We start from the raw sequence: 13321 nt of genomic DNA, 5'->3' as shown, positions 1-13321 counted from the left end.
CAGGTGTGACACAGCAAATTTATTCTGGAAAATCGTGTCGACTTTCTCAACCATGCACTTTTTTTTTAACATAATTAGTATAAGCTTCATAATCCACATGGATAAGCCATTAATCTACATACAAGTGAGGACAGATCAAGTCAGATGGGATTTTCTGGAGAACTCAGCCTCTCACAGCGAGGATAAGCGGGGAACTTACAGCGGAGTATTGTAGCGTGCACAAAAAGGCGGATAAACAGTGTATAACGCCTTCTCTGGGTTCTGCACACAGGAGCTATGTCGGCAGCGCATGGCCATCCGGGCGTCAGAGCGAGTGGAGAGGCCTGAGACGTTGCGCCACCATTCCCGCCTCAACAGCGTGTCGTCCCAGTTCAGCGATGGACCGGCCGCCAGCCCCTCCACGCGCAGCAGCACCTCCTCCTGGTGTGAGGAGCCCGTGCCCTCCAACATGGACATCTCCACCGGGCACATGATCCTGGTAAGACCACGCTACACAGGCCTGAGGACACACTCATATATAACATGAAGGAAGATGAACACAAATGACAAGTAGGTAACAAGAGTTGTAGTGTAGTGTAGTGTTATTACACTCTCCGTGGGTTTCAAAGTGATACAAAATTAGCATAGTGTTGCAGTAGCAATTATAAACATGAAACCAAAACCCAGGAGAATTATAATAGAAGTTCCTGTTATCAATTATTATTTTGTATAACTTTAACTTTAATTTCCTTAAAGATACGCTATCTAACATTTCTAACGCCATGGAGATGTTAATCCTTTACCTAGAATGTTCCACAGTATGATAGTAGCGTGTGTAATTGGATAAATGCATAATAGATATGTTTAAAGCCATACTGTGCAGCATTTCAGGCAAGGCAAAAATGTCTAAGGAGACAACCGGGGAGCGACCCCTCCAACAGTTTTTTTTTTTATTTTAATGTACTTTGCATATTACTGATCGATTGAGACATTTTTTAGCCCAAGCTTTGATAAGAGTTAGAGATGTGTAAAAAATACAATACTTTTCTTTGAACATATAGGTCACAAGTTATATTTTAAGTACACAGTAGCTTTACGTTGACTTTGATCAAAATACAATACTTTTCTTTGAACATATAGGTCACAAGTTATATTTTAAGTACACAGTAGCTTTACGTTGACTTTGATCAGTTTCTTCCTAGTGTTCATACTTCACTGTGATTGGTTAAATCCTCCTGTCAGTCGCTCAGTCGGAGGAGAAAAAGAAGTGGACGTGTTCTTTTTTCAGTGTAGAGCTGCATTAAAAACGAAGAATGCAAAATTGCCAGATCACATTTAGTTTATATATCCTTTTATTGCCCATCTTTGTTGTTCATTAATCCCAACTGTCGTTTACATGTATGTGTTAGTCTTAAAGGGAAATACCATTCTTATTGTTGGATGTGTGGATATTAGGGCTGTTAGATCTGAGCAGGTCTTATTACTGCTCTGTCGGCGGCTGCCTGCGCGCGTGTCTGGAGTGTTCAGTCACGCTGCTGTAGCATGTCAAATAGAGGTTTCTACACATCTCATATGAGCTCACACTGTAGTCTTTAACTGTGACTGTTTGTCTGTTTATCAGCCCATCTGCTTCTGCCCCTTTTCTCTTTTTATACATTTTACCCTGCTCCTGTTCTTTCCACAATGATGACATTTTCGCTTCTCCTTGCCCCCCTTTAAATCTTCTTCTACAGAAATCACCCAGACATTGCTTATTGTGACGGGAGCCGCTTCAAAGTGAAATATTATTACCCATTTGATTGTCATTTGGACGTTTTCGAATGTGTTTTTGCTTAAAAAGCCTCTGCACAAACACACACAATGGATTGTTTTAATTTTGCGCAACTTTGGCTTCGTTCATTTGAGACAAGCTTGATAAAAGAGATGGATAGATGCCTGGCAGTGTTTCCATTAATGGAGAGAGCATTCATCACGCTGCACGTTGAGCTTTTATATTGGGAGGCTGTAATGAATGAGAGTGGATCTGCCTTGTATTGGTGGTAATAGATGGGTTTTGTTGCACTCGTCAAGTCTTGTATGTGGAGCTCCTTTTGAAAATAATGACAATAGAAAAACATTTAGCTCTCAATAACAAAAGAGGCTGTGAATGGTTTCTAGGAGCTGTTATTATTATGATTAGCTGCAGTTGCTTGTTCTCAGACATTAGAATGCTGCAGATAGTGCATAAAGAGACCTTCACTCTTCCATTGCTGTGATCGACATGGAGACGTCCTATAGGATCCCCAGCTTTAAAATTCTACTGCCATCTCACATGAAACCATGTGTGAGATTGCCTTGTTATCACTGATCTCAAACCTATATCCCATCTCTGCTCCTCTCTCCTCTTTGGCTGTGTGCAGCTCTCACTGTGTAGAGGAGATGATGAATGCCGGCCCTTTCAAAGCGCTCAGGCTGGGGGTCGATTCTGAGACACTGTGCTCTGGTCAGGGTCAGGAAAAATGAGCTGCTCACCTTTAGACTTAAGCCTTGCATAATGACATGTAACTTCAAAAAGTCGTTTGCTGCCAGTGTGTTTTAGACACAATTCTCTGTCAAATATTTCTCTTTTCACTCTGCTGCCAGCTTCAGCTGAGTTTAGCTGCCAAAACCAGCAAGTGATACCTAGTTAATGGCTCCAATTGTCGAATATTATGACGAGGTGTAATGTGGAAATGTGTCTGTGGATTATTTCAGCACCATGGACAGCGTTTCACAGGTAGCTAAACTGTTCCTCATGGCTCAGTAAAAAATACACTTTTAAAAACAGCTTTTTACAATTACATGAAAGTGTAACTCCAGGCAGATTTAGAGTCTTTTATCTGTGTTTAACTAAATGAGTTCTGGTTGTGCCTGGTTTGATTTAGTTATTATCAGCCCCAAAACGACTGGTTTGAATGTGGTAGTTTTACCTGTTGTGTCTATCTCCCTTTCTGCCCTTCATCCTGATTTCTGCAGCAGTCTGTGCTGCCGAGGAGACTGCTTAGGAAGGATTAGACATTGTTTCCCTGACACCCAGGCCTCCCATCCGGACCTCTGATTGGCAGACATAATCCCCCATTCAGTAAACCTTCGTTACCCTGTCTGTGGAATACGCCATGCTCCACTGCCTCCTAGAGACGGGAGGTGCTCGATAAGGGCCTGCTGCCTGCATCACATTAAGTGCACCCAAATATGAATTTGGAATGCAATCGATTCGGGGCATGGTTTGAATAGAAGGGGGAAGCAATTCAGAGTGGATGTATCAAGTACATGGAGATGTAATATTGGTCGGGAGGTGGGAGGTGTCACGCTGGTGAGCACATAGTACTTGTACTCTGATGAGCGAGTGGTGGTGACAGCCTCTGTCAAGTGGCCATAATGGCAGCCTGTCATTTGCACTGTGGATGTGTGTTTGCGTAGGCCACGCATACATGCAAATGTACATGTGACGCTGCTATTAGAATTGACATTAAGGAGATTTTGTCTGATAATTGGGCATTTGCCTCTGATTTGACAGAGGTAATAGCACTTTGAGGAGAAACTAGGTCTTTTATAGGCAGCTGCATTAGTTGCAAGAGTTTCCATTGTTGCTTCAAGGCATGAGTGTCACCTTTGGAACCATAACCAACAATTAACTTGATTTCCATTGTGAGTTGGACTATAATGTTCCTATATTTCAGCTGACATATTTAGCGCCCATGAGGGCAATTACCTATTGTGTGAAGGATAGGATTATTTGTGATTATCAGGAGGAACGAATTATATATACTCTGCTCAAACTCCTGCCTCTGGTAGATATATGTCGATTCTAACAATGGATTGTCACCTCTGTGTTAAGATTTTCCTATAGCTCCTTTAATGCGGACTCAAAATCCCAGCACATCTGGGTATCACTTTCATTGTATTAGCCAGCCGATCCCTGACATCAGTTTATGAGTCTGTAATCTTCTAGGCCACACAATAGAGGACTAAACCATTTAACCCTGTGGGGAGGGGCGCCATGATACCGGAAAGAAAGAGCAGAACACGACGCAAGCTCAAAAACACTTGTCTTGCCAGCTCCAGCCTCTAAGCTCCCCTAAGACGTGCCCCGGTTTGGGAGAAGTGGGGAAATCCACTGTCACACATGTACCAGGCCTGGGCCCCTCCTTTTCTTTTTTCCATCTTTGTCTCTGGCGAATTCAATTTTGTCTTCTCCAAGCGACAGCTTAAATGCACACAATCTTATCAGCCACTGTGCAAGCAGTGAGGGAGGTGATTGAAACAGCCCCCAAGTATTGCTAATGCAGACCAACCTTTCAGCAGTCTTAATTGTGTATTTTCTGCTTCCTCTTTTTGTTCAAAACGCACTCACAAACACAGCAGAGCCAAACACCCTCTACTGTAATGGTGGTCCACTATATGGCAGCTTACATTACTATTGCACTCCCATCCAGCTTGATCAGTGGTATGCATGTTTGTCTGGCTTTGTATTGGTGAGCTTTATTCACCTTAATGAAAGGTGTGTGTAAACAATCTGGAAGACTGGATGCGATTGTGCTTTGAAATGGCGGCTGAGGTGCTGTGTCTCTTGCAGTCCTACATGGAGGACCACTTGAAGAACAAGAACCGTCTGGAGCGTGAGTGGGAGGCCCTGTGCTCTTACCAGGCGGAGCCTAGCACCTGTAGCGTGGGCCATGGAGAGGGCAACGGCAAGAAGAACCGGCCAGATGCTGTGGTTGCCTGTAAGTCTTATGCCTTATCTTATTTTGTTAGTTAGTTACATGCGATTAAAAAAATATATATATAATATAAAAAATATTTGTAGCTGTTGCTTTAGGTTAAGAGAAAAAGAAAAAAAGATAAGAAAAAACCTCTCAGTTGGCAGAGTGGTTGTCTTCCGTAGGCAGTTTGAATCCCGCTCTCGACATCGAATATTTGTGGTTGACCAGACAGAGCCACTGACTGTTGGTGATGCGATTACAGCTCTCTCTGGTGAATACTGCCAGTGTGTCCTTAAGCAAGACACTTAACCCGCCTCACCCTCAGCGTCCGCATACACTGGTGTGTGAATGGGTGAGTGGGTAAAGTATTATATAACCGATATTTTGGACAAAGCTAAAAGATTACATGTAACAAGCTATTATGATACTTGACCATTTCTACCTCAGCCTATGAGAACAAATGTATTGGTCGGCGTGTTTTCAAGGGATAAAAATGTGTGTAAGATTTCAAGAGCTCTGATAAACCAAAGCCAGCTTCTACATCTCGTCTTGTTTTAAATGTGATGTTTCACTTGGCACACAGTAAATTGAAGATGGACTGATGTAGGGACCTGACGTTGTGTGTGTTGTTATGATAAAACTGGTGAAATTGCAGTCCCTTGCAGCATTTTGATTTCCATATCCCTCTGTTGCTTTTATTACTGCACAGTGGAAGAAAACAGCACGAATGTTGATGAATTATGGATATGTCTATTACAGATGATCACTCGAGGATCACCTTGAAAACGGAGAATAACCACGGCAACTCAGATTACATCAACGCCAGCCCCATCGTGAGTAGTGTTTATTTGCCCATTGTTTAATGCGTGTTGTTTGAAGCCTTTCGACGGCACAAGCACCTGTTGAGGTTGTAGTCCACGCGGGGATGAAACACATTTCAAAAGCACTTCGCATTGATCCACGTCTACTGATCTTCACTGTTACTTTGATCTCCGAGCTCTGCGGATCGGTTCATCTTGTTGAATGATATTTTCAAAATGGCTGCTCCCTGGAGACGCTCTCAAAAGGATAGCATGATACATAATTTGGCCTTAATGCAACAGACATCACAGTACTGGAAAGGGCGCAGGTTACTTTTTGGGATATTTTATCCCTAAAATACCGCCAGTCATTCCCTTCCCTTGAGGGTGCTGGGGCAAGATTCCATCAAAAAGAACAGGAAACTATGCATTTCAAATACAGTGGCGGGGATGATAGATGAGGACGCACAAAAAGACCATTACTTCTCACAAACAAACAACACTTTCCAGGCTGCAGTTTTCCCCCATATTTTACATTTTTAAGTTGATTTATTTCAGCCTGCATTGTAAACATAGCCAGTGCAGTTCTGTGAAGATATAATATAAAGATTGTGAAGTCATGGCAGATGCAGTAGGAGCAGATGAAAGGACAGTAATTACACCACAAAGGGAGACCCCTGGCTGGGCCCAGCAAAACTGTATTAATTACATCTGTCATGGCCACATCTTTCTCCTCATTAGCTTTGGGGCAGCAGCCTACGAGTAAATAATCGGTCGCCTTTTTCTGGGAAGCCGGGGTCAGACAGGCAAAAGAAAGCTTGCATAGCTGAAGGTGAAGTTTGGCTAATGGCTAAACCACAAATGATCTCACTCCCTTGCAGACATATAGCATCATTAAGCTAGAAGAAATGTTACGCGAATGCCAAACAAGTATGTAGTCCCTCTCTTTTGTTTTGTTCCTTCTGAAGGTGGGCGCCAGGTGTTGAAGTTGACATGCATTCTGGTAGAACACAAATTTTCACCAAAAGCCAGTCTACTTCAGAGCACTTCTTGTGGCTTTCTTTAGTTCTTTCGTTGTAGTAGCAGTCTATCTTCTCGGTACAATAGCAAGGGGGAGGCTGAGGAACGTGGGACGGCTCTTTCAAGTTGGTACTTTAGTATTCATGCCGGGATGTCAGCGCGGAGCTACAGCATGTCTGTGTCCTTGAGATTGGCTAAACGGAGTGGCAGAGCTAGCATTTTCACCCTTTTTTTAAAACCAGAAAGGCTAACAAGTATATACAAATGTTAATTGAAGCTGACCAGTGAGTAATGAACATTGTGAATGATTTATGTGTGTTTTCTCACTTCTGTTAAGGGCAATACTTTTACTATTGCCCCATTAATTCCCATGCATTATACATAGAGTTAACAATGATCTCCAGCCTGGTTCAGATATATTTTAATTAGGCATTTACTGACCTAAAAAGAACAGTAACTCCTATTGCCTCATCAAATAATGAGTTGTGTAACAGGGTTTTATAATTTCATCAGTGAGCGAAGTTGGATTAAAATGGAAACACATTACTGTATGTTGAGACAAGAGAAACACCAGTAAACACTGAGACGTGCTCGTGGTAGAAGAGGGAATTTAATTTGAAGGTGTCTGTTTGGCTGAAGGGAATATCTCATTAAAAGAGGAGAATGTATTCTAGTTATGGACAAATGTTCTTTGTTTCACTGTTTATGGGGTTTGTCATGTTTTAAGGCAAGTTGCATGAAGACAAAATCGAATTCTTATCATTTAAAATAGAAGTATATTTAACTTTAACATATTTATAAGTATATATATATAAGAACTATATGAGACATTTGCATATTTAGATTATATTTATCTTTGCTCTATGTTGTTGAAATTTAAAAAGATGGAAAGTCATTCAGTAGAGCCGACATTGACCAATAATAAATCCAACACTACTTTCATTTAAATGTTTCTTGTTGTAATCTGTTTGGGTTATTACATGCAAATGATCTTGGATACAATGACAGCTAGTAGTAGTAGTAGTAGTAGTAGTAGTAGTAGTAGTAGTAATAGTAGTGCCATGGTACTAGTAATTAGTAGCCATGGTTAGTTTTATTTTCTACTTTTTGAATTCAAACCGGGTAGGACCAGAGAGAATACAGTATAAGTAATGAAAAAAATCAAATAAATAAATGTGTGGCATCCGAAGAAAAGAAGGGTTAAAGCATATTAAATCCAAAATAAAAGTCCCAATTTGTCCAGTGTCCAGAAGTGATTTTTTTTTTCTATTTTGCGTATGTCGGCTATGATGTCGTCGGAGCAGTTTTGTAATGCCCTTCTTCCCACCTGCTAGGAATATGTTCCAAAAAAATCCGTCCATTATGTCCAGGCCCAAATACATTGTTCTGAAATTGAGTGGGATGGTGGTGTCGAAAGTAGTCTGCGTTGCCATTTCAATTCCAAAACACATGGTGGTAATGGTTTGCCTCCTGGCAACCACAGTTTTTGAATAATGCGAATAATGAGCACTTTGACATGGTGTTATTAAAAAAAACATTCTTTCAACAGAATTCGCTCCAAACATAGGATTTTGTGGTCCTCCATTGTGAAGTACACACATACACACATGTAAATACCTATAAAAATCCTGTTCCTCCAAGCCAAAAGATTCTTTCAACATAACAAAGCTTTTTTTTTTTATTTGATTTTCTTTTACAATCTGGTTTTGTTCTCCAAATCTTAAATCTCAGGTTGGTACTATTTAGCTTAAAACCTGGTCATAAGTGTATACCGTACATTTCTAACAATAATCTGCCTTCTTTGGGTCTTAAGAATATGGCTACAAATAATAATCATATTTAGGAAGCCCCTTTCAACCCAATTCTAAAACACATCTAATGGCTGTCATGTGTCACTTGTAAACACATTCCAGATTTCCAGGATACGCACCCCCTTTCCTGAGTGAGACGACGACAGCATCATTTTGCTCCTATATCTTGGGGGCATGCATACAAATTCACCTTATAAAACGTGATCATTGATTCGAGGTAGAGAGAGAGAGTGAGAGAATGGGGGAGGGCTGTATCACAGAGAAACACCTACTCAATCAAATCTCAATCACATCCCTCAAATCAGGTCCCCTATGTGTGTCATTATGTCACGCCTTCGGGCTCTCACACTCCACGTCAGAATATGAACAATGGGGATGGGGTGGTCGTTAGTTAAGGTTTCAGAAAGAGCAGGCTTTGGTAAGAAAGGGCTACACTTTTTTATAAAACAAGTACAATTACTGGGTTTTTATAATGCAATCACAGTCAGTTAAATACACAAAACAAAATAAATTAATTTAGTGGTAACATTAAACCAGTGGTAGCAACATAACTTCCTCTAAAAATGAAAAATATCCTTGTCTTTCTTATGTATTAAACCCAGCTTGTACTGTTGTTTATGTATATTATTATTTTATTAGTTTACCAGTTCATATTTCAGTCTAAGATAATGCTGTTTATAAAGGTCAATTTGAGCAGATTCCTCATTTCAAAGCCTAAACTACTAAACTAAATGCAATGAAAATGCTAGTCGGACAAAGTAGATTTTATTCCCAATTCCCTACTAACTACTTTTAGGCAGTCTGAAAGCCTCTTTAAATTAAGTCAGTCTGTGCTGATGCCCATATTTTATTATAAGTAATTTATGAAACCTTGGACATTACCAATCATACAATACAGTAAATTTCAAGCTAAAAGTACTCTATAAAAACCCGTCCACAAATCTCAATGAATGATGTTTTGTTAGATGTGAAACTTACATCTGATCACGAAAACTGAGGACTTTGTAAAATCGCTCATAAACACTGGATCTTTATTTTCGCTTGTGTTGACCCAGAGTGCAATTATGCCCCCATGCAAGGCTAAGTTAGTGTTTCTATGCAAAACAGTACGAGTGTTTGAAATTCCTTTTCCAAACACGGCATGAGCTGACAGGCATACAAAGCACATCCTTCAGATTTGTGTTCGACATCTACTTCATGCCTGTGTGACATTCAGCGTTTACTAACAATAGCCCGCGGCCTCCTTTGCATTTTAATTTTTTTTAATCACAGCCTTTTTAATAAACGGACATATCTTGGGGGTTATAGAAATGTAGTAGGTGGAAGGAGGCTGAATGGGTAAGATTGGGAGTGCTGCAACGTAGAGAGGCAGCGTTGTGGTTCCCAGGAGATGCACAGCTCTATCCAGATGGAGCCTTTGATGGAAGTCTTACCCAGACAGTGTGTTTTCAGCTGCCCCTACACCAGCTCACACTCTGCCCCTCTCTCCCAGATGGACCATGACCCCCGCAACCCCACTTACATCGCCTCGCAGGGCCCACTCGCCTCCACCGTGGCGGACTTCTGGCAGGTAAGAACCAAGCATCTCTATTCACAGACGCTTTCATCTCACAGCGTTTTAAAGCAGCTTGGTTAAAAAAATTTTTTTTTAAAAAAACGAGAAGAAAAGAAGACTAGCACACAAGAGCTGCGCTATACTCCAGGTCCATGTGTTTTTTATGACTGATGGTCTTTGAAGTTTTGAATGTGCTCCTCTGACAAACAGAGGAAGAAGAAAGGCTCATACAGTTTGTGCCCGTGGAAAGGAACTACTTCAAAATAAAATTACTATTATTAAGTTGAAGGAAAATTAGGAGGAACATTTTGTCTTAGGTAAAAGAAAAAATAAAGATACTCTACTGCAGCTACTAACAGGTGTGATACTGCGATTACACCTGCAAATACATCCACTATACTTTGCAAAGTAGTTGTTTACGTAGAATTTGATTGTGTCATACTAGGGTAAGAGGGTAAGAGAAGCTACTACACCTTTGAACTCGCTATTTTACTATATAAGTCTGTATATTAGCAATAGTTAGCACACTAACACCCATTAATGCTTATAGAATGTTGTAATGCCGTCTAAAACCTTGCAATTCCACTCAAACCAATAACGGTCTTTTAAAAGTACATGTATCTAATCCCCAAAGCCAAAGAATTAACTGTACATTGATTATAAATAAAATGTTCACATTGTAAATTACTCTCCAATGTAGAAATGAGCTAAGACTAAAACTTATTCAACAATGTTCTTGCCTATGCACTATTTTTCACCATTAAGATAAGATAAGATAATCCTTTATTGTCCACACATGGGGAAATTTCATTGATACAACGGAGGCGAATATTTATGTAAGCTAGCACATAGTAGCATGTTTTCTGGTGCCTTCAGCATTTCCTTCTTGTCCATAAATATCAGATTCCCCTATCAATAATCAGAGCATGTAGGGTAAAGCAGGTCCACTTGGTTCAGATGTATGCCTTAAATGATGCATCGTGGCTAAATGGCATTCTCATATGTTAATAGGACAGAGCTGTAGTCATTAGTGGGCCCATCACCTCCATATGGTGAAGTTACTGGGCCAGCGTGACCGGGGTTTAGGAGTGAGGGGCATAAATCGTGGCACAGCTGCTGGTCCCGTACTGCATCAAATCATGTTACAATCACACTGCTTTGTGTCAGTGGAAGTGCTCAGACTTGTGTGCAAATGTTGGAATATATTACCGTTTACAACACCAAGATTCAGATGTTTGGACAGAGGCGAGGTAAAAATAAATAAACCACACTTCCAGTTCTCCAAAAACGTTTAATCTGTGATGCCCGGTGGCAATAGCATGTTTATTTTTGCAACAAAAATAAATAAAATCATGATTCTTTTTTGGAAACCACTTTCAGAGGTTATTGTCTATATACGTGCAAATATTTACATAAGCAACACTGGTAACTCTGTCAGCTAGTTTACAAGGACGTTATAAATACACATCAAAATGGCCTCTTGCTTGTTTCTTTTTAAATTACCTTCTAAAGATAAAGCCGTCGCAGCTGCAAAATCCAATTCATTTACATACAAAGTCATTGTTTCAGGTGTGTGGCCTTAATTGACTGCAGTGGCTTCAATTGGAACCAAATGGAATTGGTTTAATTAGTAAATTTATAAGTGCCTCCAACAACACAGCTGATAATTATCACTTTTGTTTATTTGGCTGACAGTTCTTTCCATGCCAGGTGAACAAAATGCATTATCCCAATGAAATGAGCGGTTTAGCCCGCAAATTCAGCTCCAAACTCTTGTCTATTAAGTGAAAAATAATGGGGAAATTAGATGTGGATTGACATGCTGACATGCTGAACACCTGACTAAGCAAAAGCCATTCATTATTCAGTTGTGGTTGGATTGTGGCAAGGAAAACAACACACTCTTTCCCTTATTAAAAGTAAACAAAAAGGTGGAGACACTGGCAGTCTCATGCAAATGGACCATGCAGGAGGCAAATCTCCCTGCTATGTCCTATCTAATCCAGCCCGGCACAAGGCAGCAGTCTGAAAGGCTAATCCTCCGCTCCTCTCCTCACTTGTACCTCTGGAGGCCCTCATTTCCACCACCCGGAAAAAAAAGAAAAAAGGAAATCAGGCCAGTCAGCAAGAGTTCACAGTACAGAAACTTTGAGTAATATTAAAACATGTCAAGCACGGATTTTGAAAAAAGCTGTAGTGCAAGTTCTGGGGTAAATGCTCTTACTGAATTAGGTAGATTTAGAGTTATTATGATATGATATGATAGTCATAATAAATCACTTTTTACCACTCAAAACAATAACTTTTAAAATGTATAAGTAAATAAAATAACTACACGTTGCATCCGTTAAACCTCTGACTTGACAGCATTTTCATACCTTTCTACAACCTTTTCCCATTTTGTTCTGTTTACTTTGATTGCCCAAAATGACCGGGCTCTCCACTCATGCAAGAAGGGAAAAAGATGTTCCTAAACCTCTCCAAATATTTGCCAAATCTTGCCAAACTAAACGGTGCAGGACATTATCATCACCTTGCCTAATGTCATCACATCCTGGCACAGTTGGTACCTAATGTGTCCACCGGGCCGGATCAGGGGAGCTTGTGATTAGTGTATATTCAAGGCCGTTGTGGGTTTTATTGCAATCATAAAAAACAGCATTTCCAGCTCATTTTGCTAATAGCTGCTCTGGGCCTGTATTTTGATCCCAAGGACATGTTAAGATTGTGATAAGATGAAATGGAGCTTTGTAAAGGGTTACAGCCAACATACACGACCCACGAAATCCCCCCCGCTGCTCCAGCCAACATGTATCATTTGTCACACGCCGAGAGATGACATTTATTCATACTTCCTGGACCCGGATTAAGAAATCAATTTCAGTTTAATACAAAGCTGTCAGTAATGCTAATGTGCAATACGGTGCAATCCGCGACAGAGTTCAGCTATGCCACAGAGTGCTGCCATAGATATGCATAGTAAAGAGGAATTGTAATTGTGACATCATGCTTTTTCTGTATCTGTAGATGGTGTGGGAGAGCGGCTGTGTGGTCATCGTCATGTTGACCCCTCTGTCGGAGAATGGAGTGAAGCAGTGTCACCACTACTGGCCAGATGAGGGGTCGGATGTCTACCATATCTATGAGGTAACACCAAAATGCCATTGTTATTTAAATTTGGGGATATGAATGAGATTAACCTTGCATTGAGGACATCTGACTCAAGTACTTATTTTAAAGAGCCATAAACGTGCCTTAAAGCTTTTTAAACTACCTACAAATGCCTACATCTAATCCTCCGTAGAAATTTTAGAAATCCTAACAAAACCTTGTTCAAGGTCTGGAGTTAGGTCTTCAAAACTCCTTCCATGGACACAATAATTGGAGCATGCTTATGGCAGCAGGGAAGAAGGCCATTACAAAGAAATGGATGAC

At 40.5% G+C, this 13321-nt stretch overlaps 1 protein-coding gene across 1 annotated transcript in view; it reads left to right on the top strand.

The window, feature by feature from the left end:
- ptprn2 (protein tyrosine phosphatase receptor type N2) overlaps window positions 1–13321 on the top strand; it is a 112260-nt gene that overhangs the window by 89956 nt on the left and 8983 nt on the right. Inside the window, exons 13-17 of the mRNA XM_072450963.1 lie at window positions 272–478; window positions 4574–4721; window positions 5460–5533; window positions 9824–9901; window positions 12914–13033. Of these exons, the coding sequence (XP_072307064.1) occupies window positions 272–478; window positions 4574–4721; window positions 5460–5533; window positions 9824–9901; window positions 12914–13033 (627 nt within the window). The remainder of the gene's footprint in view (window positions 1–271; window positions 479–4573; window positions 4722–5459; window positions 5534–9823; window positions 9902–12913; window positions 13034–13321) is intronic.

This window comes from Eucyclogobius newberryi, unplaced genomic scaffold (genome assembly GCF_026437365.1).
Source record: "Eucyclogobius newberryi isolate DKJ021-1_F unplaced genomic scaffold, fEucNew1.0.hap1 SCAF_18, whole genome shotgun sequence".
NCBI lineage: Eukaryota > Metazoa > Chordata > Actinopteri > Gobiiformes > Gobiidae > Eucyclogobius > Eucyclogobius newberryi.
The sequence above is the reverse complement of the archived record's forward strand: the minus strand, read 5'-3'. Positions and strand labels throughout refer to the sequence as shown.